The sequence below is a fragment of the Andrena cerasifolii genome, chromosome 3, assembly GCF_050908995.1.
Source record: "Andrena cerasifolii isolate SP2316 chromosome 3, iyAndCera1_principal, whole genome shotgun sequence".
Classification (NCBI taxonomy): Eukaryota; Metazoa; Arthropoda; class Insecta; order Hymenoptera; family Andrenidae; genus Andrena; species Andrena cerasifolii.
The window spans coordinates 23,910,339-23,937,774 of NC_135120.1; the positions used below are offsets into that span (position 1 = coordinate 23,910,339).

Sequence of the window (27,436 nt, forward strand, 5' to 3'; positions counted from 1 at the left end):
TAACGCCCACACAAGTGTCAAGGCGAAATAAAACGTTCTATGAACGTGGGAGCATGTACATTGTATAGGGTAGGTGTGAAGATGCAGGGAGCGGAAGAGCAATAGGAGAGAGAATGAGGGGAATTTGGATGGAGGGGTGGAAAGGAGGTGGGTGGAGAGAAGAGAAAAGAGTGGGGGTAAGGGGTGAGGAAGAACAGATAGATTTAAAATAGAAAGAGGAATAGGAGGGTAGACGTAGAAAGATTTAGATATTCGTAAGAAAGTGTACTAAAAGGATAGAAAGTAATAGTGAGTAGGAGATAGCAAATAAGATAGAGTAAAACTGTAGAATAATAAGCAGAACATAGACTATAGAGAGTATAGAGGAATGTACATATGGTAGAGAGGGAAGGTTGCAATTCGTAAGGAACAACGAAGATGTATATATCGTTGCTTGGCATTGCTAGTGGCATAAATTAAAACGTCATTTTTGAGTTTTTTGCACAAATAGACTCCATAAGTCAAACCGCAGATTTCTAACTACATTAGTTTCACACCAGACAGCAGATAGATAGTTATCAAGTTGGCCATGTTTTTTCAACAGCAATGACTCATTTTCAGTCGTTTCCTGCAACTGCAAGTGGAAGGTTATACTGTTTTCTCAAATAGTGGCATATTTCGTGCTGTGTCAATTTTTGCGATCAAGTTATTTCGTTGATAACGTTTCATTTTCTTCTGCTTGACAATGAATCACGCCCGTACTCGATACTTCGTTTGTAAAGGACCTCCATAGAAGCATCAGGCAATTTTTCGTGTATCCCCATTTTCGGTTCTTCAGGGTGAAACCACCCCCTAAAGGCTAATGAGTGCTTTTCTATTTTCCAGTATACCCTGAAAACTATAGCAGATATAAAAAAATTCTTATAAAGAAAATTTAATGGTCTTTTGTACTGTATAAAATTATTTAATCGAATTGTTTAAAGTTTGTGATGGGGAACGTTTTTCTGTTTAAACTACAAATTTTAAACGATTTGATTACAGTTTTAGAAGAAAAAGAACCGAAAATGGGAACAAACGAAAAATTGCCTAACACTTGTATCGAGGTCCTCTACAAGCCTGCGCTGTTTTAAAAAAATCTTAATGTTCGGATAACCGAGCTTCCCTCGTGAGCGGTTTGCATTTTGTGCATGGTTTTGGCGTACTTTCATGTCGTTATTTTCTGAGCATTGAAAGTATTGTCCGAGTGTCCCCGATTCGTTACTTTGAAAACCAACCAAGCTCGGAGTTCGCTTTGTACAGAACTTTTCCGGCTGAAGCGATCGCTCGGAAAGGCCTAACCAACTTAAAAGGGTATTTTTCAAAACCTTGCGCCAGTCAAAGTGTGGTACAAGAAGGTGATCTTAAATCTCGTCACGCAGAACCGGGGCCCATTTTAAGGGGTCTATTTACATTAATCAAAGTTGGGATTCTTTTTGAAGAAAGTAAGAGTTACACTTTCTTCAACTTTGGCATATGCGTTTATTCTTTATTTAACACTGTTCTAGAATTTTTACATATTAACTTTATTTATAGTTTATTTATAATTCTGTATGAATTACTTAGGATACTGAACCTAATCTGATGAAAAACAGACGAAAGGTAACTAAAAAGATTCATTTTTACAACAATTCTTCTACGTTTTCAGAGGTTACAAAATACTCAAATTTTTTTTTTTTTTTTAAATTTTAATTAACTTCAGTAACTCAAAGAAACTGTTTTCTGTATTATTGTCAAGGGCAAAAATCAATTGGTTCAACTGATTTTGATATATAAAGCACGGTAGCTTCAAAAATAAAGTTCCGCAAGGAATGTAGGTACAGACGCCAATGTATATCAGCTTTCTAGCTGTATAAATTCTAAAATATTGCTAAATAATGGATAAAGACATATGCCAAGTTTGAACAACGCGTGGCTTGTACTTTCTAAAAAAAAAACTCAGACTCAACCCGTGTTTCGAGGGCGCTAAAGTACAATAGAGAGAATTACATACAATTAGAGCTTTGGCGCATTCGCAACAATTTGTTGCGCGATAGTTTAGCCGCTGTCGATCGCGTAAAGTGGCGAAACAGTTCTGTCGCCGTGCCCAAACGTACTTGGCGACAGAACTTTTTGTTTCCAACTCAGTCTCGCAATGGGTTTCGAAGAGGCTGCTGTGATCTGTGTCCTCGGAATGCGAGAAAAGAAGAAAAGACGAAAGAACCGATATTGGATACATCAATACTACAAAATTGAAGGTCGTAAACTCATTTTTAAAAATACATGCTGGTTTTATAGAACTGTTAACTTATAAATGCACAAATAACCTTAGATTTTGCTCCATCACGTACAATTTTTTCAAAACTTGCTACGGCGTTTGTAATGTTGTAATATTTGCGATCGAATGAAATTCGTGAAAAATTACCGAACTTACAAGTAACTGATGTGGCTTGGCGAGTCAATATTTATAGTCTCTTAGAAACTTCTAGTAAGTTCTAATATTTGTTCTAATGATAAGCAGGATACGATACAAGTTCTAATGATAAAAAAAAATAAGTTGCTTCTTGTCCACCAAAAAATGGGCGACAAATAATTATATGGTTCCATTTAAAAAACTAAAGGTGACTTTAGAAATTCGGAAAAAAGTAACCTACAAAGAATATACTGCAGTCGGCTTATAGGTCCCTCTAAAGTAAGGTATAAAAAAATGTTTTGAATTGGCCCAGTAGTAACGGATGTAATTAAGAGGAGAAGCCCGTATAAACGGCTTATTTTTGTATCAATTTTTAGGATTTTTTTAAAATGCGTTTTAGGTATGTTCGGCGCTCGGAAGCGCGCTTACTCACCAGGCTATAGTACCGATACGGAGTTGAACTTCGGCCTATAACTTTGAGAATATATTTTTGTAACTTTTAAGAAGCGGTTTATGGAATTTTTTTTCTCAATTTTTCGTTCGATTTATACGGTCTTCTTCCCTTAAGGTGAGCAAGTTATGGCACACACTTGATCTTTTCTGTACTTCGTCAACTAAAAGTTTAATGCCGTTTTCTTCGACCGCCATTTTTTATATGAGTTTTTTTTTACAGTGGTCAAATTTACAATGTAGACAATATAATTAACAAAGTATTTGCGCTATACATGGAATTACGTAATGATCAATTATAAGAGGACAAGTCAATTATCGCTTTGAAAAATTGGATTACGTTTTGGATGTTTTTAGTCGACCGCTATTGTGTACGTTTCAATGCACGGAAGGACGGTTTTATTGCTAGTACACGTACGGTCATTATTATTGTTAGAAGATCAGAAACTAGATAGATAGATCAAACGCTATTCTATTGTTAAACGTCACTGTACAGTCGTGTCATTAAATGTGCATGCCTCCATAAACGCCAATGCATTTCTCGTGAGCAACTAAACTGTCGTTCAACAAATTGTCGCCAGTGTCAAGAGACTGTTATTAGTATCGTCTCTAAAAGAAAATAAAGATTTTCGATTATTCCAAGATGAGAATCGAATATAATATTTCATTCTAGAATGTGTATGAATTTAATTACATAGTCAAAATGTACCCTACATCTACCATTCGGTTAATTGGTAAATCATTCGCCATCGAAAGGATAACAAATATACCTACGGTTGAAAACTAATGTTTTCTGAGAGAAGACAGCGTTTTTTAATTGGTAAAGTATTACTCTGTAAAGTCAGCGTTTTCGAAAAAGTGTTTAAATAGCCAGAGATTACTAGAAGTACCTGCAATGGTTAGAGAAATCTGAACTCTTTAAATGACGAGAAATTGAGCAATCGGAGGATTGGGAATAAAAGGAAACGCGATGATTACTCAGATAAATGATCTGGAAATGGAAGAGATGGATAAGCCACAAGTACCAGGGGATATGTAGGCAAAGCATACCCGTAACAAGAAATATCCATCTACCTATTAGTTGTTGGCACGCTGATTCGCGAAACGTAAGTTATTGTACACTGTTTTTTTTATCGTATAAAGAACTCTTGGCTAGCAAGAACAGACCAGTATCTCAGAAATAGTTAACTTTCTGATATACGTTCTTTATAATCGTTCGTCTTCTCTACAGCACATCGATGAGAAAAAGATTTAACATTAAATTTCAATATTACAAACAATTTTGTCCCAAATTCTTCTTACAAATATCCACCGAACCAAAGTTGTAGATTCACTCCTGAATGCAGTAACCATAACTTTTCATACATCGCGCACATTTGAGACATCCTGTAGTCATAAGATTCCGAATCGTGAAAAAAAATGCATCCGAGAATAACTGGCCACGTTCGACCGTCCGATCTCCGATTTCACGTGACAAAATCCCAGGCCTGGATGACAGGGATCCCAAAGTTCACACACACGACAGACTTACCCGTACATGGTCGTTGCCGCAACTCGTAATTATATCTAACTCTAGGGGGCAGACCTCCGAGAAGTTTTCCCTGATAGCCCGTTGTTGTCCCCTTCCCACCCCTCGGCCTGGATCGACGTGACGACAGATCAGTACGCAAAAACGGACGTTGAACCGAGAAGTTGAATAACGATTTCGCCTTTGCCGCTCCGCTGCCCCGTTATCGCTTATAATCATCCCTAAGTGCTCTGCTCAGATAATTATTAACGTTTTAGTGGAGGCAGGCGGCCGCCCGTGCCCCGTAATCGATTTAAGCTATCTTTCCGAGCTTAATCCCGTCAGGGAACATCAAAAGTCGATCGGCAGTGATGTAATAGAGCTGCAGATTATATCAGAGACCTCTGTCGTCAACCATAAACGCGCGCGCTCGATGGAGCTCTACTGAATCCCGATACAAAGGGGTGGCGTCAGAAATTTTATCCGACCAATTTTGCGTCGCCACGCAGCCAGCTTCCGCATTTTTTCTTCCGCGACAGCTAAACCGTGAAATACTATTTCCCCAGTAGACCAGCCTCTGATCCTTCCCTCCCGTTGTTTCTTCGAATTCCCTCAGAAATCTCATCCTGCGCCCGTTCTGGAGGTACATATAACGTTTCCTTGAAAGGAGGGGACGGAGGCGAGACAAGGGTGACGAGCGCAAAAACCTATCTCGACTGGGGGATCCAGGGGTGAGAATAAAGCGCAAGGAAGAGTGGCAGAGGGATGCGAAAAACCTCGAAAGATTCCACGGGTGGAATTATACCGTTCCTCAAAACCGAATCGCTCAGCGCCGAGTCGTCCCTGATCCCCTCTTCTCCTCCCGTTTACTTTCTTCCGTTTTTTCTTATATATTTTCACCGTCTCTAACGATGAAAAAGGTGGAGAAGGCGAGAGGGGTAGAAAACAGTGAATGGAGAAAAAGAGAGGAGCGAGTCTTGACACGGTAGGGTAGCCGACTGGTTTACTCACTGGCGAACTGGTTGGCTAACTAACTGCCGGACCCTGGGTGGCTGGCCTTGGCTTAGAGTAATTAAGCGTGCCTGTAGGAAGGAGTAAGCTGAAAGTTCACCCCCTCTGATATACTGGCGGCACCGGGTTACCCCTCACCCCACCGGTTACTTCGTTCGTCTCGTCTCTCAGCCGTCGTTGGAACCCATCGGATGACATTCGCGCAGTGGCAAAGACGCCCGTGGTAGGGAAACCAGGGTGGCGGCGCAGGGGGGCAGGGGAGAGGACAGCAAGGAGAGGGATGGCTGAAGGGATAATGGATTCCGAAACTAAATGAAACGCGAGCACCCAACTCCGCGTCCGCGGCTAATCTCGAAACTTCGTTAAATGGCCGTAATTGCATCCTGCAACGACCCCCTTTTCCCTTGTCTTCCTTCTTACGCCCTCCCCTCCGCTTCCTCCGCCACCCCCCTTGCCACCGCCATCCCCGCACACCGTCTTCCACGGCAGGATGGTGGGACCCCAGGACCTATGAATCACCCCGAACGTCTAGAAAATTCGTCGATGGTGCATACAGATCCACTTTACACTGGTTCGAAAGCGGCGGAAACTTCGATACAATTTGGCACAAATCCGATTGCCTGCGCGCTCTTTAAATGCAGAACAGCTTGGCGCGGGCACGATCCCCGCCACGCGAGACGAATTTCATGGAAATTAGACGGCAGATATTGAGTTCCCGTTCGATTACGTACGAAATATGATTGTTCCTTGAGTTGAGCGAAATGGGGAGTAACACTGGCTACTATTAATATCTGGTTCGTGTAAAAGGATTGTCATGTCAGTCGGGTATACGAAACCCTACTTTAAATAGAGTTGTAAGGTTCCAGTGGATAAAAAAAGGATGAATGTAGGGATCCACTGTTCGCTGCATGATGTAGTCAAGCAGAAATTTATTGAAACACAACCCTCCCTAATCGAAGGAAAATTAGTTCGTCTGCGTGATACTGCTGGGTCACGCATAAATGATTCATGAACTTTTAGAGATTAAAGTTGAGACATTTCATTCACCGTACCCTACTGATCTGTACCCTTTGATGTTCCTTTATTTCTTAGTGTCTGGATCAGCTTTTACATCGCGAAGTGTTAATGAACAGACGACATTGGCAATGTTATATATAAAAGCGATTGAAAATTTTGAGAAAAGAAGGAAAAATAATTGAAGTATTAAAAATTACGACGAAACTGCGTAATTTCTTCTTTGATAAATCGGATAAACATTTTACGCAGAACTAATATTTTGATACCATAAGACTTTGTATAGTAGTGTTTTGTTCAGTAGCTTCTTATAATCTTAACAAATTAGAATAAATATCGTTATTACCCACTTCGTTCCTTTTATTAATCATTTGTTTCTTTACGTTAATTAAACGCGACAAATAAATAAATGTGCTGAATAGAGTAGCAAAATGTTGAAGATATTGTACTTTTTAACTTATTCTTAATATAAATCTGCTTAATATAAGTATCCTTATATAAAAATCTGGCATTACTTACTGCAACAAAATTGTATTTTAATAATATAGGTACAGCAATACATACGTAGTTTTTGGGTGTTGCATTGAATAAAAAAAGAAATCTGTCGAGTAATGAAGCGGCTTGTTCAATTAATAACTAGATAAGAAAAATATCATTTTTGCTCAAGATTTTCAAAAAATTATAATCTTAGGAGTCTCCTAATAACTGGATTTTTTTTATAAATGATGCTTTTAAACATACCTACTAACACAAGGATTTTAATGTTAGACAGCGCAGGCGTTCGCGATTATTAACTGTATTATATGTATATGTTGATTGACAATTATTAAAACTTTAAGAAAAAAGAGGAAAATGAAGAACCTTTTGAAGTCGAAAAAGGGGAAAGAAGAATATCAAATATTTGCACGCAAAAGGAAGCGGAAGAAAAGGGGAGAGAGATCTTTAACTGCCCAAAGGCAGAAAGGTGGAGACTTGAATGGAAAATAAACGAAATCCTGCGCAAAGCACAGGAAAGAAGCAACATAACTTAAAAAATATTATGAAATGTACTTTTATGAAGATCTAATAGACGTAGCCAATTGTTCCCACAGTTATATTATATGATAATTATTTAAGGAAGAAACAAGTAATGGATGCGTAATCTGGCTAGCAGTACCTATACACAAAGAGGTTGATTAGAGAGAGAATGTCGTTGTAGTAAATGTTCGTATTAGTCCGATTTAATTAAAAAAAAAGTGGAAGGATCAATGTACGTCATTTGCTTTAACTGTTTTTTTAACATGCTAAAACGTTTATTCCAGTTACAAGAAAAATATGTTTTAAGTGAATAATTTTGGATTTAGACTTCTAACGAATCTTTGTGTGCCTGTGAATAAAATATTATTGCATAAAACTACATCTTACCAATATTTGTAAAAAGGATAAATCTATACTGGACAAATATTTGAATTTAAAAAATTAGTAACATGCAGCACCAGCGTTGATACGCAATATTGTTGGAGCTCCAATGAAGGAATAATGCTACACAAACTGCAGCAGAATATTTATATCGTATTCAGAAGAGGCACAGTTACTGATTGCCAATGCAGAAATTGATTTAAAAAATTCCGCGCTGGTTTCATGTACCAATATCAAATGTGAAGCTCGGTAAGGCCGCCCATTTAATTTCGGTGATGCTACATCGAAACCAACATTCGAAAATAATCCATGTGTAACATTCAGAGAATTGGCAATGAAATTTAGTGTATTACAATCGACAACAATCTGCTATTTACACTACATTGGACAAGCTGACAAATTGAGAATACCAGAACCGCAAATTCTTTCAAAAGGAAACAACACGAAACGTGGAAATATTTTATCATCATTGTTCTGTCGATTTGACATTAAATTTTTCTCGTATGCAATTATGCGGGGCGATAAAAAATGTGATAATCACAAAAGATTCTCATCCAAGTTTACATGGAGCAAGATTTTCTTGGGGCTTTAGAGGAATTATTGTGGTATTATCCATTATTGTTAAATGTCAATGAAACTGATAGTACAGACGTTTATATACAATAGCTCGATTGTTTAAGAAGAAAATTAATAAAAAAAAAGTAATGTTTTGATGTATTAGAAAGATGTAATTGATGTATTTTGGTATCAACATTAAATAGTGAAAGGGCATAAAGGAAATTTGTAACTTGGCAATTCTGTGTTAATTTACTCTGTATATTCACCAGCCTAAATTCTTGCAAAACTTTTTACTCAGAAAGAATCCTTCAAATAATAACAATTCGTTAACATACACAAAAATTCTATAATATCTACGTAGAAATTATCTACGTAAGTAAATATTACAAATAAATAACACATTCGGAATATCAATTTAACTGCAGTAATTATTTATTATTGTTTTAGTACTATTCATTGAATAGTATTAAAACTTTTTTAATATTAATGAACAAAGTATCTGTTCCTGTAATAGAGAAAGTTTTTATTTTTATATTTTATAAGTTCCATTCCAACTAGAACTTTTATTTTCACGAGCTTTTACTTTGTCAGTTCTCACGGGAACTTATAATGTGAGAACATTTTTAAAAAAGTTCCACGGTCCAAGTTTCAAATAGAACCTATTGAAAAGTTCATGAACTCTTTCGAACTCTGGTCTTAATACTTATAAACGACAATATATATTTATGAAGAAATAGCAACAAAGTCACGCTGTACTACTTCACAGGTGTAAAAGGTAAGAAGACTGCACCTTAAGCACGAAATAAAAAAATACTTATTTGTCAGCCACATACTCTCCAATTGTTCTCATTTTCCCCTGCAACGGTCGCGCAAGTTCTAGCAGGTACTCGCATTTATTTCGTTCCCCTCATTTCTCCCACCACACCTTTCAATAAAGTATCATCCTGTGACTTGACGAAGAAGAATAGGAAAGCAGTTCGTAACGTGGAGAATTTATCAAGAAATGCCGATCTAGATCAGAGGAGGGTAGGGTCGGTTATATTGCATTAGGAGGGCTACTTGACAGCTACTTAAGGACGATTCGCCCTTGGGCCCTGACAATTATACGAAGGCACGTCACAAAGTGAGTGGCTACTTCAGCATGCTCCCGAACGACGAACTCCGGGGACGACGATTCTCAAAACCGTGTAATTCGATTAGCATTACGACGTACTTGTTCTGCCGTCAGGTAACAGCGTGTCGAGTGCATTGAGGGGGTACGCCGAGCAGGTGATATTACTGTAGCGCCAGAATTCCCGTGCAGACAGTTCCAGCATCTCCCGAAAGACCTCCGCGCGACCCAGCTGGCAAGCGAGCGTCAATGGGGTCAGTCCGGCCGCGTTCACGATCCCATTGCGTGCAGGAAGCTTCGGATGACGAAGAGCATACCCGAACATGTCCTACGTTATACAGCCGCGCTTTTGTACTCGATTTAGTGAGGATGCGGACGTGTTTCAGGAAAAATCGACTAAACCAGGTCACCATGCTCCTGTTTAATCCTCAGCTGACGGATCCAGGGTCCGTTTCAACCCGCTCGATAGTGCTTATGTCACTGATCGCTTGTTAGTGTCACTGGTTCAAGTAAATAAGAATTTTAGACAGTGGTAAGTTGGAAAGCCACTGCAAAAGGTTATTCTGAGGATTATATGTAGGAAATTCCACTGTAGGTCAAAAATCAAAATGGACTCCGTCTCTGTCGCCTAAGGATTAATCCTAGGATGGCTTGTACAGCGTTTGAATTTATTTGTGGTTCTTCGGGGGCTGAGATTTTGAATGAGCTAAGTGGAGACGAAAATAATGTTGTATTCTAAGAAATACTTATATTTTTTTATGGTACAGCTGAGCAGATTTTAAATGAGCACTGGTTAAATGGCTAAATGACCTCATCAAGAAGCTTGATTACTTTATTTAACTAATGCTGCAATATTGAATTGGGAAGTACATATTTCTACAATACCTACTAGCGTTTAGAGCAATGGATTATTATTTAAATATATGCGATACCTCGAATGTTTTCTATAATTTTACGATCAGCAAAGTTGAAAAGTAATGCGATAATATACATATAGTATTTTCTCAACTTTTGATAACCTATTGGCATTAGAAAATATTTAATGTGTATTATAAAGTTTCATTTGGAAGTTTTTTTTATCTAAAGTGATCGTATATCCATATTTCCTTCCACCACTGTACTAAAAGTAAAATGTGCCAAATGTCGTTGCACCTCGAAAAGCCTGGCGTCAAATGTGTTAAGAATTTATAAAAGAATGTTTTCGAAAAATATATACAAAATAGCTAAAATAACCTTGTGTTATTTCGGATAATGTAGGTCACAGTTTTTGTCTTTCCTGAAGGAGGGCATAATTCCATTCAGAAAATTTAAAGTGGCTTTCACAATTCTGAAACCCCTCTTTCTGTAAAGAACGTATTGTGCTTTGTATAATGTCTCTCTCGACAATTTTTAATATTCATGCCCAATGATTTATTATATCACTAATCATACTGAGATTATGCTTTGCTTTGCAAAATTGAAATTACAATATGTTTTAGGCACAAGTTTATTGATACTATTTCGTGGAGAATAGAGAAAAAAGGCTACATACATCGTTGGTGCACTGGAAAATGTAGGGTTCTGGTAAAAAACAAATTGCAATTACGCTTCGCAACTGCGCGTATGCACGTAAATTCATAACAGGAATGTCGGAATGTACACAGAGAATCCAAACCCATTCAATTTTACCTCATGAAATTTTCCTCTACCTTCAACCGTTTCACAGCTGTAGCTTGCCATAGCTACGCGAGGCAGCTTCTATAATTTATAACAGTTTAAATGAACGGTTCTTCCTGTTAATTCTAACAAAAAGTGAAGTTTCCATTCTGCCAATTACATAATTATTTTGATATGACCAATGAGGAGAAGTCAACGAAATTTTCTCATTAATTACTATTTATCATCGAAACCTAACGTAATTCATTACATGCAATTTCTAATCATTTCAACAACACGTCCTCACTATGTACAATAATCCATTATATTTGATTTAGCGTAACTCAAAGCATCACGAATCGTTTTAAAACTGCACCTCCACGTTATAACAGATTTGGGCAAAATTGAATCTACTAATTACGATTGAAATGTAATTGTGAGTTCAATTACTAATTACTTCCTCTACTCGTTAATTTTTACAGCCCTTAATTACCATTATAATAGCCAAATATAATTGCAGAACAGTTACAAATGCGTGTAATTATAATTGCTCTGCACAATTACATTTGGCAATTACGATTGTAATTGAGATCATTACAGAAAGTAATTTCTAATTGAATTAACAATTACAGTTTATCTTAATTATTGTTAATTAGTGATTAGATTATACTTTGCCCAAATTCTGAAGTTATATGCGTGAGACGCTGTAGGGATTGTAAAAAATGTACAACGCGTATTACCTACTGCAAATACTCCACAGTGCGGTACAAAAATGCTCATCATCATCCAAAGGCAATTGAAAGGAAAGATACGCACCAATTTGTCGCCAACCACCACCATATGTAGAATCATGTTCCCGAACGAGTCCTGCTCATCAGGATCCGCGCCGGAATCGAGGAGCAGGTTGTAGACGCTTTCGTTCGCGCAGCAGGCCGCCCAGGCGAGTGGGTACTCTCCTAAATAAGCTAATCCCTCGTAATCCGTATTCTTCGTCGGGTTGGTTCTCTGTTGGTCCCTGGGAAGGAAAAAGCTGCCGGTCGCGCGCTGAGAAATTATCGCGCCCGCCTCGACGAGATCTTGCACCAGTTCGTTGTTATTGTAGGCGATCGCTAGATGGAGGGCACTAGCACCGAGGTATTCCTCGCCCTCGACAACGTCAATAGCCAGCCGTGGAAAGCACTTGAGCAGGATACGCGCTACTCGCGTGTGTACCCTCGTATCGCATATAATCAGAACATGGAGGAGGGTCTCCCCGAGCGAGCCTCTGTATTGCATCTGCCAACATGCCTCGTGATCGTTCCATTGTGCCAAAGGATCGAACCGTGACAGGGAGGCCTCGATCGGCAGTACAACCTGCTCGAGATCACGGAATTTCCACCGTAGGTATTCGGCCCGATTAATCACCTGGCCCTTCCCGTCGCCGTACATCAGCACCCCGAATTGTTCCCTGATCAACTTTTCCACCTCCGCCTGGCCGCCTTTGCCGTACGACTCTATCAGCTCGCCGCCCTTCTTGTAATTGGCGAGGCGGTACAGCAGGCATTGGTCCTCGTCGCTCGCTTGACTGATCACACGGTCAAGGATCGAGCCGGCGTTGACCTGGCTGCCGCGACCTCGACACGAACAGACACCACCCATTCAGACATCCCTCTTCGAGCCTCTTCCGGGTCCTCGAATCGCCTTTCTGACGTTTGTCCACTCCACCTGATCACGATCACTCTCCCCTATCAGCGAGACGGCCGGTTCTCTCTGCTTGTCAACCGACACCCGAGTGGACTCTTTGTCGAGTGTTTTCAGGCGTCCTCGAGGACAAGGGTTTTCCCATTTTTCCCAGCACTCAATCAGGACAGGGGACACGGGGGGCAGTTCACCGCGTGGCTAACCGCGATCGACTCCGTTGATACAGCCCTCGAGATTTCTGCGGGCCAACGAAAGGTGGCACACAGGTGGAAAGCTCGTCCGCGAACTATAGCAACCGCCTCGAGCGCGCCAAGCAATCTATAAACAGTGCCTGGCTCCGCTAGACACGGTAGGGTCACTAGGTGACGGCTCTAACTTTCGGCTTCGTGGCAAAAATTGATTTTTGGTTGATGCATACTAAACGACGCTATCGCGCAATTTGTTTTGCTCGTGGCGTAGGGGGCTCGTTGTAGAAAGGGCAAGCGGTAGATCTTGTCTATGCGAATTTTGTTTCAGCCAATAGGCCTTAATAATAGAGATATTTACATGTAAATTATTAAAAATTTCATAGTGACCGTGAAGTTTTAGTGGGTAAAAATCCCACAACTACCCTGGCGCCCGCGGTGAATTCCCTTCTGGAGGCGTCGGGGTGCCTTTTGATGATATCTCCACGTTAAAATTTTTTTTTTATAAATTTCTTTTTAACTTAGGAAAATCTTCAAAAGGCACCCCGACTCCTCCATAGGGGAATCCCCCGTAGGCGCCAGAGTACTGTGGGATTTTTACCCACTAAAACCCAACGGCCACTATGAAATTTTTAATAATAGACATGCAAATATCTCTATTATTAAGGCCTGTTGGCTGAAATAAGTACTCATCGATTGACCGCTATCTTAACTCACTTATCCGTAGAATTTTCGTACGTTCGACTCTTCGAGAATGACGAACAAGTATTCCACATTTCAATCCCCCGACCTTAACACAGTTCGTAATGTCTGACAATGAGAATGCTGATAATTTTCGAAACTAATTAGAATTGCATGTAACGCAAAAATACAGGTATGACTCGTGAAAAATATCGCTAAAGATACATAAAATTATTAAACAAATGACCCCACAAATACATACAATTATTGAAAAGATAAGTCGTTTTCGTGTTTTATTCTTCATTAAAAAGCACTTGTAACAGAAGTTGTTTCGTCGCTGACAGATATCTCGTGAGAATGGCGAGTAAAATTTCACATGGCCTTGTGTCAAGGATGGTCTAGGAAAGTTATTAATACCACTGTTCTAGGAAACGCAGGACAATAGCTTAAATGCGAATTTTTCACGGAAGGGAATGAGCAAGTGGTGCAAACGTCATTCAACGTTGTAGCTAGGTCGTGTGATTGTGAAACGACGTATTGTCGTTCGTTGAATAGCGCCCGGAAAACACCTTTCCAAATTGACGTCCACCAGATGAATAAGAGCAGATCGGTCACGTGCATGCTCGCCATTTGTTACTCACAAACATAATATACAGGGTGTTACCATACAAAAGGACAGGCTCTTGATTTCGTTAATACCTACGGCAAAGTTTAATTCGTTTATCAACTCACGCAATTACATAATATTTACACTATATAGTGTAAATGTTCAATTATATACGCTATAGTTATTAAATTATCCTACCCCCATACAAAGTGGGTCCCAGAATGATAGAACCATCTTAGAAAATGGCAGTTCTAAAAGTTTGGAAAGTGTTAGAAACAAATTACAGTATCACGTTATTTTTTTTTTTCATATGTACCTTCTTTTTGTAACACATTTAGTGAATTTTGTAGCATATGTTCTGCTCTTTTCCTACTGTACTTAGGATAAGTGGTTAAGATGTGACTAACAGAGTTTTGTACGTCGCAGGAATCGCAGGTGTTTGGTTCGGTTTTGGTGATCAGGTAGAAGGGTGTCCAGTTCGCGTGGCCTATTCTTACTCGTGTCAGGGTAACTTGCGAGGGAAGATCCCGAATCCGGAAACTCAAAAAATTCTGAAACTTTGTGAATATGTAAGGGATTTCCTCCTTATTACAACGCAATTTTTGTTTGCTGTCCAAAAGTTCACGAGTTATAACACAAAATCGGAAAATAACCGGATCTTCAGGGGTCAATTACACCCCCTTCGAGTGAATTTGGGCAGCAAACAAAAATTTCGTTGTAATTAGGAGGAAACCGTGTATCTATTTATATAAATTCAGTTACCTAAATTATTTGTTATCTACATATTTATTTCCAATTCGATACTTACATACCTGTTCCTATTTTAACATGACTTCTTTTATATCTGCAATGGACCTGACTCTACACTTACTAGAATATCTGAGTACCTTGAGTAACTCAAATTTCTACCTGACCGGGACCTTTTTTCTTAATTATACATAGTTTATTCATTTACCGTATTTACTAATCCATTGCAGTACTAAAGTATTTATTGTAAATATGTATACGTAGTAACGTTTTATGGAGTAAGTCCTACGGGGAGGTTCAAATTGTTCCCGAAACAATGGTATAAAACTATAAATGGCTCCAGGAAGACGCTGCTGTGGATTGGTAGTAGGATTAAAAAAGAAGGCTCTTGATATCTGATAGGAAATGTAATTCCGAGTAAAAAAATTCTAGTAAACGTATATGCTCGTAAATCTTTCCTTCTGCTGCGTCTGTTGCGATACAAGACATAAAAAATACACATTAGCCAACCAGCAACCTCATGTACCTTAAATGGACATACATAAAGATAGTATTCATTAGTATTTCTTCAAAATTTCAAATAAATTGAATTTTTTATTACGATAAGATATTCTGCTTTTCAGTCGTCTAATTTCATTTTCGTTGTTGAGAAAATTGTCGGCCAATTTCTTCGGACGCCTGTGCCTGCTGTTATGCGATACAACATGTTCCTTTATTTCTTCACATTTATCATAGTTTTATAGAGTAATAATGTATTCTATAGTGACAACTGTGCCCTGTAACCTAGCAACCAGAGTAATTTTCTTATTTTTATATTAAGTTGTTTTCCTTTATTAATAAGATGATTTTTCTGAGCCTTCTATTTAGATGCACACCTACGTAAAAACTAGCTGCACTTTTTGTCAACAAAAACGTGCCTATTTTGTGACCTATTTTAAGAAAGCATTTAGTACCATATGTTCACTCAACTTTCTTATTCGGAATTAAATTTTCTTGAGGTGCCAAGCATTTGACACTTTATTTGGGAACACCCTGTAGACGTGAAATAGCGAAACACGCGTGTATGTATATACGCTTGTGTAGTGGAGGTGGACAGTACACGTGTATTTGTGTTTTTCAGACCAAATAATATGTCCTTTACAGGAACGCGCACTTGTAGCAATGTGAATTCACGCATTCAACCCATATCGTGAACGCGCAAAATCAATCAAACCGTCGCGGAACAGTTTCACACGATGCAGTTACCCGCAGCATACGTGTTTGCCATGTATTTTACTAGTTGCGGTACAGTGTTTAAAACGTCGCTCACACACCTTTTTTCAAGTTGCCTGAATTAAGGAAGACTTAGAGCTTCGTCGTCCAAGTACGATTTATTTAGAAGTCAGCTTAATTATTAATATTATACAGATACGCTATAAAAGGCATTAATAAGAAAACAAATAACTTTACACTGGACCTGCGCACTGTGGATATAACGTTCTGTGAAATTTACTTTATCATGATTATTTCCTTTTTGAAGTATATAGGTACAGTAATATTACTTAATTTCAAGGAGCAATTTCGAAGATGATAATTTCATATTTGATATACCTAGTGAAATTATCAATTAGTAGTTCAAGGAACGTTATTTAGAATAAACTATTAATATTTACATGCTAATAAGTAAATTGCATTTACTATTAGCTCTTAAAAATTAGAGATAATGTCAATAGAGCTTCGCACTTTCTAATTAAAAATTATAGCGTGCCTATTAAAGCGGCGCAAATCATTTGTTTACAAAATTAATGATAATTGCATACATCATTTAACTGATATTAGTTTAAAATGTAAAAGAAAGTATCTTAACCATTAAGGGGGGATTGTTGGAGGTGGAGTTGATTCTACATGAAAAAATAAGTCAAAAATATAGAATGAATTTTTTTCATTTTAGGCTTTGGTTTTGAGAAAATTAACTATGTATATTCTTCGAGTAATACGTGATCACTTAACACGTGCACTTAACGTGTCATTTACAACTACCATTAATATCATACGTAACGTTGATTCCTTATCAATATTATATACTATTAACTGTCTCTGTCTGCTTAGAGTCGGTTTATAAATGAAAATCAGAGATAAAACCTAAAAAAAATAAAGCCCCAAATGAAAAAAAAATTCTTCTATATATTCGACTTATTTTTTCATGTAGGATCACTCCCTCTTCGATTATACCATCAATTCTGAGACACTCTGTGTTATACGACTAATCACATCTCATTGTCAATATAATATAATAAACGTAACAATATAATAAACTTAAATGTACAAGAAATACGAATAATAGTATCTTCATTAAAAACAGATCCACTAATGATCTCGGTAATTCAGAAAAAGTACCTGTGAGAAAATATATGTTCAATTATTCACCTCGTTCATCCTTCAGGCTGGTTGGAATTATAGTAATTCTAAAAAAAAATCTGTTTCCTATAATTCACAAAGGATATGTTTTACATTTCCCTCTGTCTGCGAGAAAAGTTGTAACAAAAGGCAGAATTCAAAGAAAACGAACTGAAATCGTTCTCCAGCGCATTGTTTCGTTTCCTTCCGCGAGCAAATCACGCAGTTCAAACTCGACTCTCCGGGACACGTCAGCATTCAGTGGCAGAACGTAGTCGTCCAAGGAAAAAGACGAGTTGTTATATATGGGCTATATAATTACGATATTTCCAGCCGCGATGATTCAACATTTGCGTCGCACAATTGTTCTGGTGCCAGTCTCAGCGAAGCACGCTTAACTGTCATTGCACCATTAACAGATAAGAAGAAGGCTGACGACACATTAACCCAGGAATACTCGGTTAACATTTCGTTACGGGGTCGTCGCACCTTACGTTATCAATGATCATATGTAAGTGCCTTCGGCAATAAAGCTATAGTACAATAAATAAAACTTGCCCTTTTATTTCTGACGCGTGCAGTGCAATTTTACTTCTTACATTTCGACGTCTAACATGAGGAGTGCATAAGGTTCGAGTCATCGATTGGGCTAAAAATTTGCACACAGTACACAGTTAGTCCATGTCATGTATGTTCAATTCATAAGGCGTACTACACCAAATCTTGTGAAAAAATGAAGTTTAAAATTTTGTCTTTTCCAGATCCTGTATCTGTATCTGAATCTGTATGTAAGAATGAGTTCCATTTAAATAGCTAATCAGAGAAATAATTAAGAATTAGTAAGAATGTATATTAGGTGGATTTCAGTTAAGTTGATTAAGCTCATCACTATAACTTATTTAATTATAGTCACGGTTTTTATATAGAGTGGGTGGGGATCTGAAAAAGGTAAAATTTTGAACTCGATTGTCTCGAAAAGTGTTGAGTCTTGCACCCTACGCGTTAATGAAACAAATCTGAAAAATGGGTGCAATTCGGGTGTTCTTTTCCCTTTGATCGTTGTTTAAACATATTTAAATGTTCATAATGCGAATAACTGTTACTATTTCGACACAAACGATGTTCAAAGTTGAAAATTTGTAGCTTTTTTTTCAAAATCGAATTTCTCAAAAACTGAGGGTGATGGCAACAAACGGTTTGCGGGTTCGTTTTCAGCGCACAAAAACCTATAACAAACTATAAGGGCTATTGAATGTTACAAGTCCGAAAAGAGTCTAATGTTGTCGAACTGTGTAATAGAACATTAGGTATAATTTATTACGGGATAACTGTCAAATTGACACGAGGGACGGATGAGGGTTAAAACGTGATAACAAACTGAACTGCAATATTCGATTAGAGCAAAATGCCAATTATGAGAAACCTTTCACATTCTGTTTCCCTTCCACCTGTTATTTCGACATCAAATTAAGGAATACGCTTATTTGTTCAATAAACATTTAATTTTTGATAAATATCGTATATTATCAGTGACCCACTTATCAGGAAACGTGATAAATCCCTGGTGTGTAAGGAACCGCGTGTTTGAGCAGTGATCACTATGAGTGTCTCGAGCCTAGCGAGTAAATTCAAACTCCAAACAACAGTAATCTCGCAAAAGCACGCGATCGAGCAACAGAACTCATTCTCTTTTTCCATGAAGCGTCGGGACTGCAAGAATCCTATATATTGACTTCCTCTTTCTACCTGTGTAACCACGTCAATGCAATTCATTTAATCTCTGTTCCACAGTTGGACGGTTAAGTACGCGAGACATTAAAATGCCGTCCGGTTGCCTTCACCTGCTGCATTCGTTTCCATGAATCACGCCACTGATAAAACAGAGGAACAAGTGTTTGCTCCGCAAGATTAAATTGAGAAAAAAAATGGCAGTATTGTTCCAATGAGATCATAGGGTGAAGTTATTCGCTTGTCGGGATCATGATACGGACGTACCATCCACGGCGGCTTTATGGTGCGTCGATAAAACACCGGAAATCCCTGTACAGTCGGACGCGAGCCGCTTGTTGTTTACGAGACATCGAATTAACGCCTGCGCCTAGTCTTCCGCGCGAAATAAATCCACAGCAACTGATGATCGGCCCGATTTATTCTACGGCCGAATTTCACGGTTTCAACGAGCCCCCACAAAATGACGTACACGAGAAAGTGAATTGTTCGCGCGTTATTACAGGATATTTCAGAATTGATACCTCTGCCCTGTCGTGAAATGATTTTACTTGATTTTTTACTTATTTTTAATGACCTCCATACTTACAATGTTAAAATCAGATTTAATTGTATTTAAATTTGAATTGTAGTAGCATTAATTCATAAATAATTATAAAATCTAAACGTGAAATAATTTTTCAGACGTTACTTATTGCGCTATTCTTTTCATATTGTTCTTTACAATTATTTGTTTTCCCTATGTTACATTTGAAACTTTATTAATCTTTGGCACCCTTATAAATTTTTAGACGAAAGGTAAATTCTATTTAAATTTAAATCGTAATGCATTTAAATGTTGAATTACAAAATGTTCATTAGTAGCAATAATAGTAATTTTATTCTTTTTATTCGTTCCAAAATCTGTTTTGGAGGAGAGATACAAAAATGTTAACGTTTTCTACTGCAAGGCAGCTTCTCTTTGCCACTACAATATTGCCTGCTGTCGAGAACTGCTAATTTAAACCTTTATAACTCTCATTTTAAGAATTTCGTATTAATACATTCATAATACATTTCCAAGATTCTAATGTTGAAGAACATACAATAATAAAAAAAACAGGTGTTTTGAACCTTCTAAACGAGAATATTTTTTTGAGTTACACCGAAAATATACAACTGGGGACAGCGTTAAATTCATAGAGGTATATTTAATGCTACTGCGGAGAATGCAGCAACAGAGTGTCTTTTAACAGAGAGTGTTGCATTAATGAGTTACAATTAAGGTGGTTACTCTCAGGCTTGATTTATACAGTCACGGTGCCAGGTCTTCCGCGTTGTAAGTTGTAACGGTACGTCCAACTACAAAGGTCAGAGGAAATGAGCGTGGTGACTAAAAACAATACGATTTGCGTCACTGTAAGTTGGTGGGGTACTACATTTTTGCATAATATTATGTTTTTCATATTATGTCTCAACTCGCCAATGTTGGAACTGTTAATTAAACAACGAACCCCTTTATGTACTGTATTGTTTGGTAAATGTCGCTTGTTACATAATTATAATTCAGGCTTGCGTAATATTAAATTATTATATGACAATCCCAACTGTAAGAATATTTAATTAAAATTTAATACAAAAATTATTACTTCTTTGCCGTTTGTCAGAATACAGAAAATAAAAAACATGATAGGTACTCTATTCTGAGTACAACTATGTATATTACAAAGGCACAATAAAATATTGAAACTTGTAGCTTAGTACTATCTGAAACAAAATGTATCTAAAGTTGTGTATGTAAAGATAATGTAAAACAATTAAAACCTGCATCAAATAATAAAAGTAAAAATGCGCTAAAAAGTAAAAAATAATTTTGTTGCTCGTTTCATCTACGACTCTCAAGTTTTTTATGTCTAATCCTCACCATTTGCATTGGGTATTAACCTAATTACGATGATTCAATCCAAAAATAAATTTTTTATGCTACTATCTACTTCGCTTTTGCTAAATCGTTTGCTACTCTTTGAACAAACATTGCATCTGGAAAATTCACTGATGGCACACAAATGTGGAGAAGGTGCATGTAAACATGTGCTCGCGCGCGCATTAATGAAACTGCACATTTGTATTCTACGCTCGTCTGATCGCTTAGTGTGCAACGTAACGGCTCACATACACAGCGTTGAACGTTGGGCATTTGCTTCTACGACTACTTAAAAACATTGATATGATCGGTGACCCGTATAAACTGTGTCATTAGCAATGGCAGGCCATACCTGACGATGAATAGATAAATTTTATTCGTTGCAAATTGGCGAGTCTTAGGATCCTTTCGTCTGACTTTTTGCAGTCATTTTCAGCATTTTTTTTTTTGGAAGATAATGAAATAAACAGGAAATTCAATATGAAGTCTATTATTGTACAACTCTCGCCGGAAAAAATCGTATATTTTTTCCTACAAACTGGTGGTGGTAGAGCTGTGATACGCAAGATCTTGAACAACGACGTTTTCCACGGTGTGCAATCTCACGGCTGTACCGTTTGACCTATAACAAAAAAAGTTTTATTTTCTACATGCCTAAAACTAGAGAAGTACAGGGTTAATCGAAAATTCGGTTAGACAATTTAGAAGTGCGTATTCTATATCTCAAAATTAGAAAAAGGTTCTAATATACGCGGGTTCAGAATTCTTTTGTTTCGAAGACATTACTACTGTAAGTTACAGTACGAATTACATTAGAATTAGGCAATTTTGAAGCGCTTTCAATGGATACCACTTCGAACATTTACATAATGAATAAATTTAAGACATGTAGTGGGTTAAAGTAGCTGTATCTCCAAAAGGAAAGATTTGTGGGATCATGTTTAATAATTTAATTTCAATTGTCTAAAAAAAACTTTCAGATCACCCTGTATATATTACACATATAGTCCCAATCTTGCGTAATAAAGACGACAATAATGATGCATCTTGAACCACAAAAGTGTCTCGTGTAGAGGGCTTTTACTTTCAACCGATTTGAAATGCGTTATCGAACGTCTAAAACTAATGTCTCTGCTGCAAATCCATGAACACACGAGTTGGATACGACACGCACATACACGCGTGTCGCTGGAACGCGATTGAAAGTATACTTACGCGTCTGACGATTATAACTAATTATTACGTATTCTGAAATTAACGTTGCGTGTACAGTTACTACTTGCTGCGAGCTTACGAAATGATCAGTTGCGTTGCGAGCGTCTTATTAACGCGTATGTATCTTTCGCGTGACTACGGGATTTGTAAAAATCAATTTAAAAAAAAAAACACGGTGGTTAGTCTGTCAGGCGGAAAATCGTACACGAAGTATACATGTACATGATGTTGTAGAAAATTATCTACAAGGTTCAAAACAATTACCAGCACTAACGTAATCGGCAAAACTGTATAAAAATTATTTACATTTTAATTCGATTAGTTTTGTTATTTTTAATATTTATTCTTAGTAAGATTTGAGTGTGATCCATCTTTGAAGCCATTTGAACTGATTAATAGGCGGATTGAAATCTCGTTTGTTCCTGTCGGGGTTGCAATGCCGCGTTTCCACCATGGCGAACAGGAACAAAAACATTATCGCAAACGTTATCGTCTGTTCTTGTCGTGTCCACACCGCCGCAAATCGAACAAACCGTTCACTTACGATTCGTATGCCGAGTTTTGTTCATGTTTGCGGCGGTGTAGACACGACTAGAACAGGAGGACCTTCCCTCTGTGATTTCGGCAGTGGAGGAGGAAACCTCTCCTTCTTGGTACCGTAGCGAAGGAGAAACCGGACATCTGGCTACCAAACCTATATAGCGGGGTTGATCGGCCACAGCGTCTCCCCAGGGTCGCGGTTTATTACCGTATTGTTCCGCGAGTAGGGAATACAATCCCGCGATCCCGGCTGATTTTTGGATTCCGTTTTTATATTTTTCAGTTGTTCATAAAGTAATTCACGTTTTTAAAAAATCTCCAAATTCTCGGGAGTAGTTATATCAATTCCCGGAATTTTTGGAATCCAACAGCCGGGTTCCCGGAATTGTATTCCCTGCCCGGGAGTCAGCGCTAGGTGACGGTATGTGCTGGTCCGAGGTCAGCGTATACCACTCGCTGACAGAGCAATCAACGGATTAACTCAGAGCGAAGACCGTAGAGATGTCCAAAAAACGGCACGATGTCGAATGCCCCCTATTCGACATTTGGCAGGCAAATGTTTCCCAAACGTTTCGGAACTAAGCAATTGCCTAGCTGTAGAAGGCTGAATGAATTTCGTTTCAAGAAATACGAAATTGCCCGCTGCGGAGGAAACAGTTGTTGAATTTACAGCCGGCAAATGTTACATTGATCGCGCGGGGGTTCTTCGAGTGACATTTCGTGTGTAGTAAAAGCAATAAATGGTATTAACAAGATTGTGGATTGACCTACCCAGGATAAATTACAGGTGTGCCTTATTACCCGAACTTACCTTATATAACTTATTTAAATCTATAAACAGAATTTTTAAATGTTCATTGCAGGATCAAATAAAAAAGCTGAAAAGCGACTTTCAGTATTCTCTTCGCTATTCCATCCAATTGCAATTTTTTTTCAAAAGGACGAAACGCGTCACCTAGTAGGTAATCTACCTAATCCTTATAGCTTCTCAAGAAACCTTAAGTCGTTTGGACCATTTTTAAAAATATTATTCTGTTTTAAAGGGTGTCCGAATACTTTCGTGGCCCACTGTATTAGCTGTAATGTACTCTCCTCTGGAATTATGCATGCTTGCAAACACCGCATCACTCTTGGTTGCGAATCTACGTCACCCAGACTATTTTTCCAGCTAGCCTTTAAAACCCCAAAACATTTTTCACCAACTCTCAGAATCTGTCACGAAGTCAATCTTGTTACTTATTCGCTGTAAAGTTCAGGACGTTGTATGCTCCTACTAATAAACCTCTTATTTAAAACGAACTTCCTTGTGTCCATCATATGTATAGTCATATACATATACACTTAACATACATACATGTACGGTCGCGAGTAAAATTATTGGCCTTTGGGAAATTACCAATGTGATCTGCCAACCAATATCAGAAATCCACTTACGGCTGCTCATAAACAAAATGACACGAAATATTCTGTGAACGTACTATGCACAGAGGCGGCTAACGTAATATGTTTCCCGATTCATTTTGCTTCTGTACTGTGTGCACTTCCTTGACACTTAACGGTAACAAGAAGTATGTTTGCGCGACTGGAAACATGTTAAGGCGGAAGCACTCAAACCAATTACACGCTCCATTCTACGGCAATCATCGAGGTGCTATGATTACCGGCTCCTTTAATAATTGTTTCAGCGCGTTACGAGACTTTTACTGATGAATAAGACACCTAACGTAAATTACCCTGCGCCGACGAGATTTCTACGAGAAACTCGATAATAATGAGTTTGTACCGTTTGAGAAAATTAACGAGTCACGGTTCTGGAAGATTAAGGGAAACGAACCAAATATTGCAGGTAAAACAATGTTATTCCGCACAATAATGTTCTCACTGCATAAATTGCTGCATAATGAATCTATAATTTATAATACCATGTATTTGATTTTAGGTCAAAAATTGAAGGAAAAATCTTTCCGGTATAAAAAAATTCTCAAAATCAGGCTGCCTTTCCGGGCTCTGCAGTGTCAGTCCCCTTAAAATTTTATTTATTCTCCATTAGGTTATTGAAAAATTTGTAAAATTTAGAACAAAGTATTTATCTAATAAGGGGGGTGTACTTTTATTTGTATTTTACTTAAATATTATCGTGTTCCAAATAACAACCATCCGACAGCGATTTGGGAATTGAAATTATTTCTACTGTGTTCGTTCTGGTGTATTTACCTTATAAACAGTTATAATGAAGCATATTTGTCGTTATAATTCCATTAAAAAATACAAATTCTATGTCAGAATAACATTCGAAATACAAAATAAGTGTCGAATAAAAATTACTAAATTTCAAGTGGAATAACAACAAATACGAAACTGTAAATGTTCTGTGAAAAGAAACTGTAAGGATTTCACTATTCTCGTCCCTGAGGATGGTACGATAATGATCGGTGATAATCGTTATTCTTAGTCGTTTCCGAGAAACTAAAAGTACTGTGAGGTTCAAACGAAAGTTTTAAGTGTAAACCGTATCCAAATATCATTCTTGAACAAGAAAGAACTATAACCTGTATCCCGAACGTCCTACGTCCATTTTGAACATTCCTAGGATGTTCGTAAAACATAAATTTTCTATGTTCCAAGAACGTCCGGTTCTTAAGTCCCACAAACGTTCGTACGACTTGAATTTCGGATGTTCTAGAAACGTCCATCTCGAAAATCCTACGAATGTTTTCAAGACTGACGAATGTTCTAGGAACGTTCGTCTCGTAAATCTTATAGATGTTCGAAAGGACTGAATTTCGGATGTTCCAGAAACATCCATCTTGTATGTCTCGTGGTTGTTTTACAGCGACTACACTTCGAAGGTTCCGGGAAAATTCGTCTCGCAAGTGTCGTAAATGTTTAGAAGAACTAAATTTCAGATGTTCTAAAAACAACCGTCTTGTAGGTTTTACAGATGATTAAGATTAGGTTGCGAAATAGTATTACGGCTGAACCTCGTCTTAGCGCTATTTTTATTCTTTTCATTTCTTTCTCTTTCCTTGTTATTCCTATTTTTGTATTGTGCCATAAAGACACTTAATTAAACGTCGTTAAGACGTCGTTAAAACATCGTTAAAATATCTGTCTTAAGACGAATGTGAAATTTTAAGGAATAAGTCTCGAAGTCGAATGATTCGATATTCTGTAGAATATTTCGCGTTAATGCGCATTTTTAATAACCAATTAGTGATAGTTATGAACACAGAAGTAGGCAGTGTGTTGGGTAGTTGCGAATAAATTGTCTGGGTTCGATTCCCATCAAGGCTAAATATTGTTTCTTAATGTCCTAACCCTGACCTGGCGTAGACGTCTTTACGACGTCTTTAAGACGCCTTTTAGGCGTATTTAACTTTACTTTCGGATATTCGGAAAATGTTCCGAGGATGTTGCCAGTGCTGGCACAGCACATCTTCGGGACGTTCCACTTTGTAAATGGGACCTTCCTACGACATTTAAAGAGCTTAGGTAACGTGGACGTACAGGGGATATGTGTATCTTCTCGGGACTTCCTCCGAAGTATAGCCGGAACGGGTGTTCTTCGGACGTACATAAGATGTCCTTGTGCTATTTGTGTTTTAACTCATAAATTACAATTAAATTCATTAATAGAAGCATGTAAAAATATTGATTTTAAACATTTTTTTCCACTACTTGTTAGTTTTTGTGGCTCAGCTTATATATTTATATTGTAATTTATATTGTAGTGTCAGATTCAATATCGTCAATGTACCCGCAGTGTAACATAATCTTTGTAACGTGTCGGTGCTGTCAAAGCATTGAGAACTTTATGAAACGACATTAAAAGTATTTAAACAGGCGATCCTTTAATTGCTTGAAGTTGTAGATAAATATTTTTCTGCGGTGTACAGATGCTAATTTCAAATTTTCTTACAAAACTTGGGTAGTACGAAATACATAGATAAATTTATTTCCAGGCATATTAGATTAAAGATATAATAAAATAATATAGAATCTAAAGTTGTTATACTTTATTTCATTCTAATAATGTTTCAAAGCTATCAATTTCCTTCAAATCGGTTATTGAATTTAGTGGAAACTGTCTGTTTCAAGATTCTACAAGGTATCAACAATTTCAATGTCAAGACTTTGCTTACACCAAAATGATGTACTGGAGCGATAATCTTGTAATCCAAACAATAGCCACTGAATCGTATTGGTATACTATTCCCTGTGACGTTTCAATACGGCTGCAAGTATATACATATATACATACTATGAACTATGAACACGAAACGTGTAACGGATTTCAGCATCTTGTACAGCACATAACGCAGCTGCAGCTATGTAGATTCATTCCTCCTGGAAACTGTTATTTACTCCATAACCGTACCCACTAGTTGTATCCAGTCATCAAAGACAAAGTCGCCGTCTCGTCATTCAAGGAACAATGAAAAAACTCTTTATACTAACTCTGTCGTACTAACGGCATTGTTCGGTTAATTAGTGGACGGTCGAGACACTTTTATTAAAATTTTAAAGTTCTTGAATATATTCATAAATAGCGCTGAATGAAATTGTTTCAAATTATTGTTATTTGTATTGGAAATCATATCCGTTTAGATACCGTTATGTAATAGACTAACATCTAAATAATTTTACTGGCACAAATAGTAAAATGAAAAGGTTCATCAAATA

General features: G+C 37.6%; 1 protein-coding gene and 1 long non-coding RNA gene across 2 annotated transcripts in view; one reads left to right on the forward strand and one right to left on the reverse strand.

Annotated features, from left to right (window-relative positions):
- Iav (transient receptor potential cation channel subfamily V iav) overlaps positions 1 to 12,729 on the reverse strand; it is a 60,889-nt gene extending 48,160 nt beyond the window's left edge. Inside the window, exons 1-2 of the mRNA XM_076808285.1 lie at positions 11,908 to 12,729; positions 9,559 to 9,784 (exon numbers count right to left, since the gene is read on the reverse strand). Coding sequence (XP_076664400.1) covers positions 9,559 to 9,784; positions 11,908 to 12,729 — 1,048 coding nt within the window. The remainder of the gene's footprint in view (positions 1 to 9,558; positions 9,785 to 11,907) is intronic.
- LOC143366863 (uncharacterized) lies at positions 615 to 25,915 on the forward strand. The gene is made up of 3 exons (XR_013084837.1): positions 615 to 3,963; positions 24,439 to 24,599; positions 24,693 to 25,915. It is a non-coding gene; the product is annotated as an uncharacterized LOC143366863 (long non-coding RNA).
- Positions 25,916 to 27,436: the final 1,521 nt, after the last annotated feature.